This window comes from Serpula lacrymans, assembly GCF_000218685.1.
Source record: "Serpula lacrymans var. lacrymans S7.9 unplaced genomic scaffold SERLAscaffold_7, whole genome shotgun sequence".
Taxonomy (NCBI): Eukaryota; Fungi; Basidiomycota; class Agaricomycetes; order Boletales; family Serpulaceae; genus Serpula; species Serpula lacrymans.
In genome coordinates, this window is record NW_006763296.1 from 681,716 (window position 1) to 696,398 (window position 14,683).

Sequence of the window (14,683 nt, forward strand, 5' to 3'; positions counted from 1 at the left end):
TTCGGCCCGAAATTAATTCCACCCAAATTTCTGGTGGAAATTACTGCTTTTGTATCGCACGCCCTCAGGTTTGCACTCGTCGTCGACAGCAACAGGCGCTTGCAGACGCGGGAATACCAGCACCATGAGTCAATTGTGAGTGATTTTGTTCCCACTCTGACGTTCGACGTTTTCAATGTCTACAGTCTTTTCATATGGTCCTTACGGATACACAGTTTCAGACGTTCGTAACTTGATCACTCACCTTATTTCTCGTCCTGAGGGCTTTGGAGTCTTCGATATGCTTGCTTGAAGAACACTTTTGCAATGGACACCAGTAACTGCCAATACAGGCAAGTGCAGAGAAAAACAAGGCTACTTATAATTTCCCCTCCCAGGTTGCGCCCTTATACCCAGGACCACGCGGCAAACGAGGGGTTGTACCTGTCAGTGCTTCCCACATCCTTTCTCGTACACGCCTGCTAAGTAACTCATTAAACACTCCGTGCGTCTATCATGCTCCTCCGCAGAAGTTCTAGAATTACTAATGATTCACTGACGTAGTACGTATTGAGGGTGTTGGCACGGATTACCTGGCTATGGCCCTCTTTTTTGCGAGTGGAGCGCTGTACTCGCCTTGCTCGCGGAAATATCTTTCCCAGTGGTGTTTTCGTTTTCACAAAACCGGACAGACCAACACAGCATGAACACTCACAAATCAGTGTACTCGTACTCAGGCCCGGGTTCATTCAGGTCCCCGACCCTGCTTCTCAGTACCTACTGAGTGCGGCTCCTCCTGCTCTCATATTAGCATAAGTATGCATGGAAGCACGGAAGATACAATGGACAGATAGGAGAAACGTTATTGCACAAATGGCAGTCCTGACGTCAGACGCCAATGTGCTTCTTCACTCAAAGAGATCTTATCTTACGGCGCCACGCCTTATCATTCATTATCGCCGCTCTCTTCGTCGGTTCAGCAGGTTGTGGTGCGCAATTCGGACAACTTGGTTCTGATATAGGAAATTTAACTGTACAAAAGCGCAATGCACATTTGTTCCCCATATAGGCACTTCTATAGATCTCATCCCTCTCTGATATCAACTGATGCGACCACAAGTAAAATTTGGGGGGAGAAACTCCATCTATCTTTAGTTCACCGTCTCTCAAGGACTCTCAAATAATTCTCGTCGCGCTTCAGCTTTTACGAAATCATCGCACTCAATCCGGCTTTTCTTCACGTCCACCAAATATAAGAAGACGGTACTGATGGTGCCTCTGTGTTGTGTGTGAAAATCAGACTGTGGACACTGATATTGAAAAAGCAAGAGGACGTACAGTCCAAATAGAAAGGCGAAGGGCATGTTGTTGTTATTGTCGGCGGCCGTTATAATTGCTGAAGATACCAAAGGCCCTATGAATGCAGATGTTTTACCTACCTGTTACATACACTCGCTTCAGTACGGTTGCTCGTTCACTGCTCGAGAACGTCATATGGAAGAGCTTACGACGGAGAAGAGAGCAAAGAAAAGGAACCTGCGCCGTTTATTTAGTCATACGGTAAAGATGGGTCGCCGCGTCACGGAAATTAGACGTACATTTGTGCAAGAGGCGAGACTTCACTGATCATGGTCTGGCTGTATGCATACCAGGGGCAAACCATTAAACCATAAAAGACCTGGTATAACCTGCAGGCAAGTTGGAGTGAAAACCCTGAAAGATTACGGAAGGAACGTTGCCAAACCATATTTCCCATACATGTTTGAATCCGAACTTATTGGTATGAACTCCAATAAGACCCCAGATCGTCAATATCTATGCAATCGCTGTGTGATAAGATATTGTACCAGGAACATGTAACAATATAACACTTACCAATATCCAGAACACATTGAAGGAAAGCATCTAGTATGCGTGATGGTGACTTTAAGCCTAAGGGGCCGTCAAAGGGAAAACGCAAACTTGCCGCTTTGGTAGAAATCTTCCATTTCTTCTGAACAATCCAAAACAAACTGATGTGTAAAGAGGTTTAGCTATACTCAAAATGCTGGAAGATAAACATACTAAATCCCCAAACCTTGCGCTACTATTCCAACAAGCAGAAGAAGAGTCAATTGCAGTGTAGAGTATGAAACAATACTAGAGGAACGCATTGGTTAGCATATACGGCCAACATAGTAACGCTGATAAATACCTATTTTGTAATGTCCCTATAACTGTGCTATTTCTTGTATCTTAGGGGATAAACTCAGAACCTCAGCCAATAATGTGCTCACACGGTGGTATTTAGTACGTCGCCCCTTGCAAATAGCATCAGGAATTTGTGGGAAACCTAAAAGTTTGACAAATACACGTACATGAGGAAATAAAAGATAAGATACAGAAATGTTTGTTTGAGTTTGAGACATTCGCGAAACGCAATATATGTTTGTTTGAATCCAATTGTCAAGAACGAAGTGCCTGGTGGCAGTGCTAGTCCGGGCCTGCGCTTTTCTAAGATAAACCACGGTATTGCACAGATCACTACAACCTGTCAGTAGTAGATCCAAAGCTGAGTCGAAAGGGTTACATACACCATACAGCGCCAGAAAATGCGATAAGGACACTGAATGTCTTAGTATTGTTTTCTACGCTGTCACCAGCCTTGAGGCCTTTGATAATTCCTACCATGACTGCGAGTACAAGTATTTCGCCAGCAGAGGAAACAGTGAAAGATATGTTCGACACGCGATTGCGAGCCAGGGATTCGTATGCAGCATGTTCCTCGATGCTGATATATACGAATAAGAGAAATGCAAAGCGCATAAAAGCATACACGCCGACCTCTTATTTCCTTCTGCAGCTTGCTCTGCGGATTTCTTTACTTCGGGAAGTTGTCGGGCGAGTCCAGGAAATGCTGCTGTCCAGAAAGTTAAAGCACCCTATGTCAAGATGTTTGTTTTTATTAAAAAAGAGAAGGTAGAAAAAGCAGAGGTAAATTTACTTGGTAAGTGATCACTGGTTGGTGACGCAAAATATGCAAGGACAAGGAGGGTGAGTCAGTAGTCGGAGGGCCTCATTGAGAGAACTTACGGCCCAGAATGTACAGGGCCACACCCGCCTGCCATTGGGAAGGGTCCTCAACGCCTAGCCAGGCAAAAGAAATAGCGATAGCAACCAGAGTGAAAGCAATGGTAATATTGGGTCTAAACGTAAACATAAGCTGGCGAATATTGATACAGCTAAAGTGCACTCTTAACCTCCACCGACCATAATCTGCCCAGGCTCCGATAGTTAATAACAAAACAGCCTGTATCGCAAAGCTGATTCCATTAGTTAGTAACACAATTGAGTTGACTGGTAGAATATCTATATCAGAGAGCATTCTATATTGGGGGACCAGGAAAGGCTGACTGTCTCGAATTTGGCCAAGATAAGGGAGTACACAGCCTGAGTCACTAGTGCAAGCGGAGGTCCAAGCAGGTTGGGTGGGGTCATAGCCAGCCAAGAAAAGTAAATTTTGGAACTGAGACGGTCCAAAATTGAAACCAGATAAGCCATTATTCCCCTGTTTACAGATTTATGAGTGGTCTTTATAACGATAAAGGATTATAAAAACATACCACATAATAGAGATAAAAGGACCACAGCTCAAGTCGAGTTGTAATATATGACTCGGAGTCTTGATCACTTATCTGGCTCAGAGGTTCGTCGGCGGTATCAAGTGCGTCCTTTTCAGCGCGTTCCTCGAGTGTTTCTCCAGACATGGTCGTCAAAAAGATCGAAAAAACCTATCAAGATAGGTCCATAAAAAGATCGGCAGGCGCTCGTTAGCTATGAGGCTTCCATAATAGTTTTTGATAGGGCATCATATGGGCAAGGCAAAAGCAAAGCCAACCCGGGCATGCCGCACAGTGCTCGCGGCGCGGGAAATATCGGACTTTGTGGAATTTGCTACACACTCGACCGTCAAGCTTACCTTTCCACATTATACAGAGCGGGGCCGGATGTATCGTGCCATACCTGTCTCCAGACAGGTTTCTTCAGCCGCTGGACGGGGATTCGTAAGGGTAAATCGCAGAGTACGTATTTCAGATGTTGTTTCTTAACGCGCCAGCGAACAATTTATCATTTGTATCCAATAGCGTTTGGCAAACACTGCACCTACCCCACCCCCAGCTACTGCACCCAAGAAAAAGAGCGTAGTACGGAGGATTCTCTTCTACACTGCTGCAGCTACAGGGACTTTCTACATCGGCAGTACTTTCGTCGCCTTTGAGAACCAAAGTTACCATGATGTCTTCACGGAAAACGTTCCGCTGGCCCAGGTACTAATGGAATATGCAGAAGCACATAATTGGGACACTCTTACTGTTGAAAATGTGGTTGTTTCTACTGTCGATGGTGTGAAACGCGTGTCCGGCGTCATTCAGAAGCAGTTGGGAATGGTTGGCTCGCAGGACCCGTCTGAGAAACCAGAAGAGTCATCCGCTGAGAAGTCGCTCGCTGCAAAGGAAAAATCACCTTCCGTGGCCAAAGAGTCAAAGGAACGAATCAAATCTGCAGCCGCAACCCTAAAGACGACGGTTCAGAAAAACGAAGACAAAGCTCTCGCGGGTGGTGCGAAAGCGGCTGCTATTGCTAGACACCAGGCTGCACAGTTTGCTAACGAATTAGAGGATCTCATACGGCAAGCGGAAGCTGCCCTGGCTGACAAGCCCATCGATTCCCCACCCGAAGCTACTACATCTCCTGCTCAGCCTGCTGGTTCTCCTCCAGACATAGCCCCTCTTCGTGCCGACGACGTAGAGGTAGTCGCGCAGGAAGCTTCTTCCGACAAGAAAATATACGCTGCTGCTCTCCCCATTGGCTTCGAGCCTCCACCCGGTTTCTCTCGTCCCAGTCCGCCGAAGCCTAAATCTGCACCTGCTGTCGCAATCACTACTCACGAACCTCTTCCACTTGTAGCCCCCGCTATCTCCGAAGTCAATGTTTCGGAACCAGTGATCACCCAACTGGCTTCCACCATCGATGACCTCGCCTCTCATCTGAACTCAAACCCTTCAGCGGCGGAGAAGGCAAAAGGTGTACTGGAAAAGGCCAAGTCGGACCTTACAGGACTGGCTAGTCGTATGGAGCAGTTAAAGGAGGATGAGCGTATCCAGCTCGAGCAGAAATTAGATGAACAAGCAAGAGAATATTCTCTTAAACTTTTAGAGCTGGAAATGGAGGCACAGGATAAGTTGGACAACCAGGAAGATGGGTTCCGAAAGTTCTTTGATGAAGAACGTTCGAATATTATGCAAGCCTATCGGGAGAAGTTGGATCACGAGCTGAAAACCCAGACTGAGCTAATCAATGAGCGGTGAGTAACTGGTGTGTGCTAGAGGTTCCCTCATTTCTAATTGTTACGCGTAGCCTCAAGGAAGAGGTGATAGCTCAGGGTATTGAGATGCAACGAAGATGGATCCGTGAGATCAAGGTTCGCGTCGAGCAAGAGCGTGGCGGCAGACTAGCTAAACTCGATGAGTTGGCTGCCAATATCAAGCGTCTTGAACGCGTTGCTCTCGATAACTCCTCGTATCTTGATGAAAATATCAGGGTTCATGCTGTCTGGACAGCTCTACGTGCTTTGCAAACCAGTGTCGATTCACCCAACCGAAAACCTTTCCGGGAAGAACTGCGTGTATTACGACATATCGCAGCTGCGAAGGAGGACATTGTCATTACATGTGCTCTTGATTCCCTCGAGAAGAGTGATACCCCGGACGTTGGCGTGGAGCCTTTCGCTGATCTCGCGTCGTGGTTCGCGACTAGCGTTGCTCCCCGAGTTACTAGTGTAGCACTGGTACCTGATCAAAATGCTGGTCTTTTAGCTCATCTTGCTTCGCACCTTTTCGCCTCCTTCCGATTCGAAAGGCATGGTCTGGTAGCTGGCACAGATGCTCTCAGTGTCTTGGCAAGGGCAGAGTACTACATGAACGAGAAAGACTTGGATAGTGCTGCTCGGGAGCTTAATCAGCTCAAGGGAACGGCAAAGGTACTTCTGGCCGACTGGCTCGCAGCTGCACGCCGGAGACTGGAAGTACAGCAGGCACTCCAGGTCGGTGCCTCGTACTCCCCGAATAAGATTTTTGCTAACTTGTCTTCAGATCGTGCAATCCCAAGCGACTCTTGCTTCTCTACTTGTGATTTAAATTGGATACATGCGCAATACAATAGATTTCAAACACATAACCTCTATTATAATACAAGAGTAAGGTATCAAACCCCCGAAGCAAAACCGGCGAGACCTGTGCCTACATGAATCAGTATTTTACTTCTATCTTCAGGTAATATACAAAACGTCAACCCATTTCCTGAAACTAGCCTGCCGATGCCAACGCACACTCACATATCACTTGAGCTCTTCGAACGACAGTGTGGATATGATCCGCAGACGCTGCCCCAGCTGGTGCTTTCGTAACCTTGACCAGACCAGGGAAAATGGTGGCCCCAACACGGTCTGTCTCATTACGCTCGCTCCTCAGACATCTTTTTACTAGCTCGATCTGTCGAGCATATAGCGTACTACCAATTTCCGGCACAAACGAACGGTAGAATGCATCTACTGATCCTCCCGAGCTTGAGCTAGCACCGTGCAACATGCGTGAAAATTCGTATGCCGATTCCATAACGTTGAGTCCGGGAAAGGGTGTCACAGCTCCTGATTGTGAAAGGAGTTTCATCGTGGCTGGAAGTTGCTCCAGGAGTAAGCGTTTTGTCATTTGAGGGGAACATGATTCAACTGCTGCAGAGAACGTCTGACGGCGCCATACACAGGCGACAATCGGGTCTCCTGGGTTTATAAAGTTCAAGGGAAAGAAAATATCTCCTAGATATGAAAAGCTTACGAGAAAAGAGGTGCTCGTGAATCCTCGTTAACTGATCATTTGTCTCGGTGGAATTGGTCACGACAAAGCAGTTGATGACAGCATCGTGAATGGTCTCGGACATCGCATGTCGAAGCAGGTTTTGAACTTGCATTGCTGAGCCACCTGGAGGGACCTGATCATATGTGCCTGTTAAATCTGCGAAGATCGCTTGATAAATTTCGTTCAGATGTGCTGGAGGGGATCTAACAATGTCCGCTGCCCATCGGTTGATCAATCTTTCCAGCTGGGAGGCAGCATTCTGAATTTAAGATGTGTTTTAGGCTTTCTGAATGGTCCTGATAAAAAAAAATTCGTACGCACCTTGATAGAAAAATCATCCACCGAGTTTCCACCTTGTTTGGTGTATTTGTTATCATCAATACCACTTCCTTCCAGTAGAGCAATACGTTCCCTGAGGAGGGCAACTTGTTTTTCTTGCTCCTCTAGCTGATGCCTTTGCTGCTCGACTTTTTCGTGCGCTATCCTCTGAAATTTGATGAGGCGTTATATATATACCTGATGCATGGAATATTCTACTCACGAAATTGGTCAAAGCATACCGGTATTGCTCCCCGCTGACAGCGTCGACCTGCAGTTGGTGCTCAGGATAGAATGCCATTCAAATGGGGTTGCCGGTGGATACAAAGATGGCACGTCCAAATACAAGAGCACGTTTTATTGCACTGATTGACACCCTTGTTGTTCTTTTAGGTGAGATATTAACCAATAGCGGAGAAAGTGGATAAGGCGCTCACTTGTTAACCTATCGCGATAAAGGTATCGATCATGTTATAATTGTAGTTAGGCGCACATCCTGTGCGCATAGTGACGGTCATCCGGACCTGATCAATATGTTGACATGTTGACTTTTGGAAGACATCGAGCCCGGAGGATTAATCTTACTTTATCAAAGGCAAGGACACAAAAGAGAAACTAGTGATCACGAAGGCTGCCCACATATCAACCATGTCGGTCCTAGTGGTGATTCGGGAAAGTAGAAATTACAACTTGGATCATGTTGGTACAGCCGTGCGACAGTACTGCTAACGTTACTCTTACAAAAGTGATTTTAAATAAAAATCCTGTAAAAAGCACAAACGAGTATTTTCATGTGTGCAGTACATAGGTTTCTGAATTATCTGACACGTAATGATTCCATACCAAAGTCACCTCCAGTACTCCGATCGAGATCATTGAATGGATCCCTCATGCTGCCTGTCTTGGCCCGCCATACTCTCGTATAAAGTTCCTTGACTTTTTGCAGCTCCGCATCTAGGGCAGCTGTCTTACTTGCAAGAGAGATGAAAGTGGCATGCTGTGCTTGAAGAGTTGCCGAAATCGCTATAACGATGAAAGATGATCCCAAGCACTCTAACCAGGATTCATTGAGACTGACCTTGTGGCGTACTTTGTGTCTGAGATGCTGCTGAAGACAGCCTACGCTCAATTTGCTGAGAAATTTGAGATTAGTGAGCGCACAACAGGTATCACGCGTTCATGAGATGTACCTCGATGGTATTTTTATACCACTGTAAACGCTCTTTCATCTGTTCCGTGACTCGATTAAAGAATCTTCAATGCTTAGATCAGTTTTTCGTCAGATGATCAAATGCCACTAGGAGCTTACTCCAATGGGAAATTGGCGTGGCTCCTAAGGTATGCGCCATTTTGTTGTGGGTTCTTAAAGCCGTCCACGATGTGCGTAGCGACTATAGTGTCTTGTACTGTTTGCTCCGTCTTGTGCTTTAAGTCTCGGGTGAAGAGAGCATCAGACTGAATTGTCGAAGTTACATTCAAGAGTTCCTAAACGACCATATGAATTAGTGCCATACACCAGACACATCGTCGTGTTACTGCACCTTATGAATATCACGAATGAGATCCTGCCCTTTTACCGCTTCTTGTCCTAATTTGAGTCTTTTGAGTTCATTGCTTATCTGGACACGGCCCTGTATATGATTACTTGGCCAGATGAGTCGGTCATCAATAAACATAACAGTAAATAGCCTACTCAATGCCTTCAAATGTCTTCTTCACTTCATCCGGTAAATCGTTAAACTTGGTAGACTTCGAGAAGATTGGCGTTACTGGAGGTTGAACAGGCGAAATACTGTATTATCATCAGTAGTTGCCCAAAAGTGATAGATGATTAACCCTGACCCCATCCTAGGTAAAGTCAGACATATACAACTGAGAAATGCCCTTGAACATACGCTGAAGGTTGCCTTTGTTGTCCAAAAATGGAATTTCCAGCAGTAGATGATCCTCCAAAGGTAGAGTTAATTGCAGGTAGTGTCTGCTGAGCTTGCAAAGTATTCGATGGCGTACTTCCCCAGTTAGATGTCTGTTGTGATGGATTGGTATTGAACCCGCCAAACGTGTTCTGCTGCTGGCCAGTGTTCTGAGGTTGAGTTGGATTATTCGTGGTACTCCCAAAAAGCGAGCTTCCAAAGGTATTTTGTTGCGGTTGTTGTGTACCAGCTGCAGCAGGTTGCGCAAACAACCCCGTAGACGCAGGCTGCGCTTGAGTCTGATTGTTTTGCCCAAAACCACCGCCAAAGAGAGACGAGCCTTGGGTCGTTGGCTGACTTTGTGTTTGATTTGTAGTGCCAAATCCACCGAAACCCGTGGTTGTTGGTTGAGTGCCTCCAAAGAGCGACTGCGCGGGTTTTGCTGCGTTAGACTGACCAAATATCGAGTTACTGGCTGGTGCAGCACTCTTATTCATCCCAAAAGCTGAGGAACTAGATTACCGATGTGATGATCATCTCAAAGAAGAGGATGGATACGATTCGTGGACTTACCTGGTTGCGAAAGACATTATGTTGGACTACGACGCGACCTTGACTACGAGCGTCTTAAAACGCGTTCAGAAATATGAGAAAACTTGGGCGGTGAGCGTGGCCTGAGTCCAACAGTGTTGCAATGACTTTCAGGTAGCAAAGTCAGACATCGAGTCTATGAATTCGTCCCAGAACACGTGCACCCGCGCGCAAAAGCTGTGGCGCATTCTCGCCCTTTTCCTTTGTGTTTCCTTTACAAGCTTTTTGCACACATACTGTCCTCGAAATGGACCTCGTCTTATCGAACCAGCCTGAGTTCTATATCGGAAGCTAGGCTAGTGGGAACTTAGAGGATAGCGACTCAACGTTCTCCATGGGTGACCAAGATTCCGAACTTCCTGAGTATTCTGCTCCGCTCTCTGAGCCTGTCCAAGGGGGTGCACAGGGACCAGTGAACGGACGGTCGGAGCACACTTACTCGTTAGAAAACAGCAAAGGCCAGAAATGGCTTTTTCTCGTGGTTAAAAGCCGTTCGCGAGATTCTCTGTCCCTGCCCACCTACTATGCAGGCGATGTTATCTCTGGACGAACAGAGATCAATGTTATAAAGTCTGAGTCAATCAAGGCGGTGACCATCTCTGTGAGTAAAACGTGTACCTCCGTGATAAAGTGTTGTCTGATGTGAGAATAAAACATAATGTCAGGTTACAGCAGGAACTACATCAGTGGGACAGGAAGAACAACTTTTTCTGAAGATTGAGAATGAACTGTGGAATCCTAATATGATCCTTCCGGATGGCACGAAAGTGTCAAAGTTCAGCAAAGGGATTTACTCTTGGCCCTTTGAAGTCACTCTACCTACCGAGACAGAGGTGCAAGATGGCACAGCCAAGAAGAAGTTCCCACTGCCTCCTACTTTTTCAGAACGAGCTAGCCCTGCCTATATAGATTACAAGCTGTTTGTTACGATAAAGCGTGGAGCATTGAGAGTTAACCAGACGTATGATGTTTTAATTCTATTTAATTCGCTTATGAGATTTACATGGAAATATTCTTACAGTCTGTCAACAAGTTTCGGGTATAACATTATCACACGAGCAGACCCTCCTTCGTCTCTCCGACAATTAGCGTACAGAGAAGGTAGCCCGCTTATTGGGCCAAAAGGTATTTCTATTTTTATGGTTAGCACTGTTATCCTGTTCATTCAAGTTGACAAAAACATTGCAGGTGATCCAGAAGGTTGGAAGGTGCTTCCGCCTGTGTCAATCAAAGGCACATTCTTTGGTTCCAAGGATGCAGTGGTTGATTGCACTGTGCGTGTGAAGATCATATGCCTTCCTCCCACTGCATATTCAAGCTGACCCCCATTCTCTAGCTAGCTATCGCAACGCCAGTGAGTAACGAGCCTTCGTATCCAGACATTTCTGATCATATCCGATAGTTGACATATGCTCGAGCGTCGCCGTTGCCCCTTACAATAACTCTTACCAGTGAAGATAATCACGCGCTTGACCTTCTCTCATCCCCTTCATCTATCCAGCTTCTTTTGGTCAGATCTATGGCCACAGGTTCAGATGCGACAAGTGAGGACATCTCCAGACGGAGTAACAATTTTTTCCTTGAGAATGTCGCTCGAGCTGTTTTTTGGCCATCCAGCGAAGGGAGCAAAGAGGATGGCAGGAGGGTTCTTAGTGGTGAAGTAGACATCAAGAATATCTTCAAACCAAGCTTTATGTTTCCTAGGTTTACCGTCAGGGTATGCTTCTCACTACGTTGAAAACCACTCTGAAATTTAATTGATCCTGCCATCTTTCCAGTACACGCTGGATCTACTGCCGTTTAAAGCAACGGGCTTTGTACCTTCAGTCGTCACGACGGAGCCTTTGGTGAGCCAGAAGATCATTCTAACAACTCTTCAGGCGCCTGGCGTTGTGATGCGCTCTCATGCACCACCGGGATACGTGCAAGAACAAGGCGGAGACTACAACAAGTCAGTAGGATTATTGGAAAATGGAAATCAGCGTTTCTATCATCATCATGGTTCTGCACTTGGTTAAGCCAGTCGCTTTCGTATCAATTAAAGGGGACCGAAACTGTATAGGAGCTGTGATGACAACTTTCGATGTAATTCTAGGAGGTATAATGAGTATATGAATTATCTGCATTGTCAAGCTTCCTTTATATCAGCGTCAGTCTCATCATCGATCATGCTCATGAAAAGGAATGTTTCGAATGTATCGTCTCCCTTCCTCGTCAACGTGCCATTTGCTCCAATACCACCGATCAGATCCTGATCATTATCAGGAACATCCCAATTGAAAGATTCTGGCCTACGATGTGCCACAAATACGAACGTCTGTTCCCCTGATGGACCAAAACGCGTCCAACCGTTGTGGTTCGATTGTTTCTCCGATCCTTTTGGTCTGAAACCGACAGGCTCAAAGGAGAACCACAAGCCAAAAGCGGACCAGAAATCAGCCTCCTTAGACAGACTGCGGATTTTATAGGAGATGACTACTTTAGCATAGTCCGAAGAGATGAATGGTGGTGACGATAAATGGATGAGCGATCGTAGAAGGGGTCCCAGAAGCTCGGGAAAGTAGACCTTTGTATATCCGTGAAATAGACAGATTGAGACGACATTAAGACAGGATATATTGCTCGAAATATGTACTCACCAGATCGCTACAGATAATATGAGTGATATAACGTGGATTCGCATTGCTCATGGTTAGCTCCAATTCATGAGCTATGCTCAATGCATGTTCATGATTTCCCCAGGACAATGGCCGCACTAGGACGACGTTATTGGAACTTGTGAAAGTATCAGTCCGGTCCTTCAAGAGGTCATGCAAGTTGCGTTCTAGTAGTGGGCAAACGTCGGGGAGGTCCGTAGCAATCACCAAATCCCTTTCAGTCAGAGATATTGATCTGGATATTTGTGCAGAGACGATCCCAGTTCCTGAGCCGAGTTCGATGAAAGTAAGCGGATGTTTCGTACAGTTTCCATCGAGGAGAGAAGGTTCAAACTCCCAGGAAGGATGATGGTCCAGATAAATATTCATAAAGTACGCAGCTTCCCTGTCGAGGAAGAGCTAAGACTATTATACTTGCTAACTTGAAAGATACCGATAATCACCACACCCTGCCAGCGATGCCATAGATTTGGATGGAACGTTGCTGAGCAACGACACCAAACGCGTCCTGGTCTTGTTCATTGACAGATCGCGAATGATCAGATTGTGAGAAATTACTAGAGATAGTAGAGTTTGTGGAAGGACATATATCGAGGTGATCTGGGAAATTTGGATTTGAATGTTGAATCCGCATATTCAAGATAGCTTTGGATAGGCGTTATTTATGGTTGTTATTTTCAGAAGCTATTGGCCTTTAGATTTATCACGTGGGAGCAATCCCCTTGATTGAAACCGGTGCCAGTGCCGACCGGGTTTCTCTAATAGCCTTTAGATTTGACGAGATTTATTTGTGCTTGAGCACGACTTATCTGTCCTTTATTCCTCCATTTTTACAAACATGTCGGTGCAGTCCAAACCTGTCCCCCAGTTGACTCCGTTCGGTGCAGCCCTCGGTGGAGCTCTCGGTGCTTGCTTCAGTAACGCGTGAGTTCTTGTGTGAACCTCCTCACAGTGATAATATTCTGACACACAGTAGTGTTGTCTACCCTCTAGATGTGTATGTTTAAACGTTGAAATACCTATATTCATGCTTCTGACGTCACTATCAGTGCTAAAACACGGATACAAGCATCATCTTCAGATGTGAAAGGCAAGCGGACGAAAAAGCTTAGTATGTTGTCTGTGTTGTTGCAGATATTCAGGGAAGAAGGGATTCTGGGTTGGTACAGGGGATTTGCAGCCACCATGCTAAATACCTTCTCGATGCGTGAGTTATTATCAGTCATCTCCTCTTCTCAATTCTTGACAGGCTTACTGTTCCCCAGAATACGCCTACTTCTTTTTCTATTCATTTGTTCGGACTTCTTATATCAAGCGCTTGACAAGAAAGCTTCCTGCGGGTTCGAAAGTACCTGCGCTATCTACGGCGGCAGAGTTGATGTTGGGCGCAATTGCTGGCGCTCTGTCGCAAATCTTTACTATCCCGGTTTCAGTTATCGCCACTCAGCAACAGGTTGGACGATCAACTCGAAAGGAACTGGCTTCGTCTTCGATAAGCCCCGAAGGTGTCGATAAGAAGGAAGTGTATGACGACTCCTTCTTTGGCGTCGCTCGTGAAATCATACGGGAGGAAGGTGTAACAGGGCTGTGGCTTGGTATCAAACCGGGGATGGTGCTCACCGTAAACCCCGCAATCACGTATGGAGTGTACGAGCGCGTGAAAAGTTTACTGCTTATCGCGCAGTCGAGAACGACTATGAATGAGAAGTTGACTCCGGGATTATCCTTCCTCCTTGGAGCTTTGAGCAAGACGCTGGCTACCATTGTATTTGAATTCCTGGTCTTATAATGTTGTATCCCGCTAAAATTTTCTCGATCCAGGTAACTTATCCATATATTATGGCAAAAGTAAAAATTCAAGCTCGTACTGCCGAAACAGATGCAATAGAGGAAGAAGAGCTGCCGTCACTAGTGGGGCAGTCTCGTCAGCGTCAGAAGCCGGGCGCCTTGGACATTCTCCTTCGGGTTTGGAAGAGGGAGGGTTTGTTAGGGTGGTATCGGGTTAGCTGTTTCATATCTTTGATACTTCCACTTGATCCTGATATAAGCCTCTTTAGGGAATGGGAGCTCAAATCACGAAAGCCGTGCTCTCACAGGCCTTGCTGTTTGTCTCCAAGGACCAATTTGAACATTGGGCAGTCGCAATCATGTTTCTGTTTGCGAAATTAACGTCAAATTCATGACAGCAGGGTGATGGTATATAATTGTCTATAAATGTAACAGCTATAATGATCCGTTGATGACATCCTGTTGCGTTATATGCATCCTTTCCATGCCCCGACCTTTTTGAGCATGGAGAGGTACAGAAGAAAAATCTAGACGGGAGATGACA

The 14,683-nt window shown here is 45.9% G+C and overlaps 8 protein-coding genes across 8 annotated transcripts; 5 read left to right on the top strand and 3 right to left on the bottom strand.

The window, feature by feature from the left end:
• Nucleotides 1–80: 80 nt before the first annotated feature.
• SERLADRAFT_389543 (uncharacterized protein) lies at nt 81–715 on the top strand (the record flags this gene model as incomplete). Its single annotated transcript, XM_007318357.1, has 3 exons — nt 81–135; nt 186–484; nt 544–715. One exon carries the CDS (start codon nt 307–309, stop codon nt 463–465), a length of 159 nt encoding a protein of 52 aa, XP_007318419.1.
• Nucleotides 716–801: 86 nt separating this feature from the next.
• Nucleotides 802–996, top strand: SERLADRAFT_389544 (uncharacterized protein; the record flags this gene model as incomplete). The annotated part of the gene is made up of 1 exon (XM_007318358.1): nt 802–996. One exon carries the CDS (start codon nt 802–804, stop codon nt 994–996), a length of 195 nt encoding a protein of 64 aa, XP_007318420.1.
• An 88-nt stretch (nt 997–1,084) lies between these two features.
• SERLADRAFT_467619 (uncharacterized protein) lies at nt 1,085–3,858 on the bottom strand (the record flags this gene model as incomplete). The annotated part of the gene is made up of 18 exons (XM_007318359.1): nt 1,085–1,257; nt 1,318–1,418; nt 1,488–1,515; nt 1,578–1,667; nt 1,724–1,794; nt 1,855–1,884; nt 1,946–1,991; nt 2,044–2,118; nt 2,174–2,200; nt 2,256–2,279; nt 2,337–2,502; nt 2,553–2,749; nt 2,803–2,900; nt 2,963–2,976; nt 3,052–3,164; nt 3,219–3,315; nt 3,373–3,526; nt 3,582–3,858. The coding sequence occupies 18 exons, from the start codon at nt 3,723–3,725 to the stop codon at nt 1,146–1,148; spliced, it is 1,587 nt and encodes a 528-aa protein (XP_007318421.1).
• A 107-nt stretch (nt 3,859–3,965) lies between these two features.
• Nucleotides 3,966–6,155, top strand: SERLADRAFT_369643 (uncharacterized protein; the record flags this gene model as incomplete). The annotated part of the gene is made up of 4 exons (XM_007318360.1): nt 3,966–4,040; nt 4,104–5,323; nt 5,377–6,061; nt 6,111–6,155. 4 exons carry the CDS (start codon nt 3,966–3,968, stop codon nt 6,153–6,155), a joined length of 2,025 nt encoding a protein of 674 aa, XP_007318422.1.
• SERLADRAFT_467625 (uncharacterized protein) lies at nt 6,152–7,600 on the bottom strand (the record flags this gene model as incomplete). Its single annotated transcript, XM_007318361.1, has 4 exons — nt 6,152–6,796; nt 6,852–7,131; nt 7,194–7,358; nt 7,414–7,600. The coding sequence occupies 4 exons, from the start codon at nt 7,489–7,491 to the stop codon at nt 6,324–6,326; spliced, it is 996 nt and encodes a 331-aa protein (XP_007318423.1).
• A 407-nt stretch (nt 7,601–8,007) lies between these two features.
• Nucleotides 8,008–9,693, bottom strand: SERLADRAFT_438015 (uncharacterized protein; the record flags this gene model as incomplete). The annotated part of the gene is made up of 9 exons (XM_007318362.1): nt 8,008–8,213; nt 8,269–8,323; nt 8,381–8,444; nt 8,500–8,675; nt 8,732–8,834; nt 8,884–8,982; nt 9,033–9,038; nt 9,086–9,616; nt 9,677–9,693. 9 exons carry the CDS (start codon nt 9,691–9,693, stop codon nt 8,008–8,010), a joined length of 1,257 nt encoding a protein of 418 aa, XP_007318424.1.
• Nucleotides 9,694–9,899: 206 nt separating this feature from the next.
• On the top strand, nt 9,900–12,232 carry SERLADRAFT_356060 (uncharacterized protein; the record flags this gene model as incomplete). Its single annotated transcript, XM_007318363.1, has 7 exons — nt 9,900–10,295; nt 10,360–10,655; nt 10,716–10,819; nt 10,883–10,968; nt 11,031–11,048; nt 11,097–11,411; nt 11,473–12,232. The coding sequence occupies 7 exons, from the start codon at nt 10,029–10,031 to the stop codon at nt 11,710–11,712; spliced, it is 1,326 nt and encodes a 441-aa protein (XP_007318425.1).
• Nucleotides 12,233–13,080: 848 nt separating this feature from the next.
• Nucleotides 13,081–14,670, top strand: SERLADRAFT_467630 (uncharacterized protein; the record flags this gene model as incomplete). The annotated part of the gene is made up of 6 exons (XM_007318364.1): nt 13,081–13,275; nt 13,328–13,348; nt 13,401–13,558; nt 13,617–14,116; nt 14,173–14,352; nt 14,409–14,670. 6 exons carry the CDS (start codon nt 13,190–13,192, stop codon nt 14,532–14,534), a joined length of 1,071 nt encoding a protein of 356 aa, XP_007318426.1.
• Between the last annotated feature and the right edge of the window lie 13 nt (nt 14,671–14,683).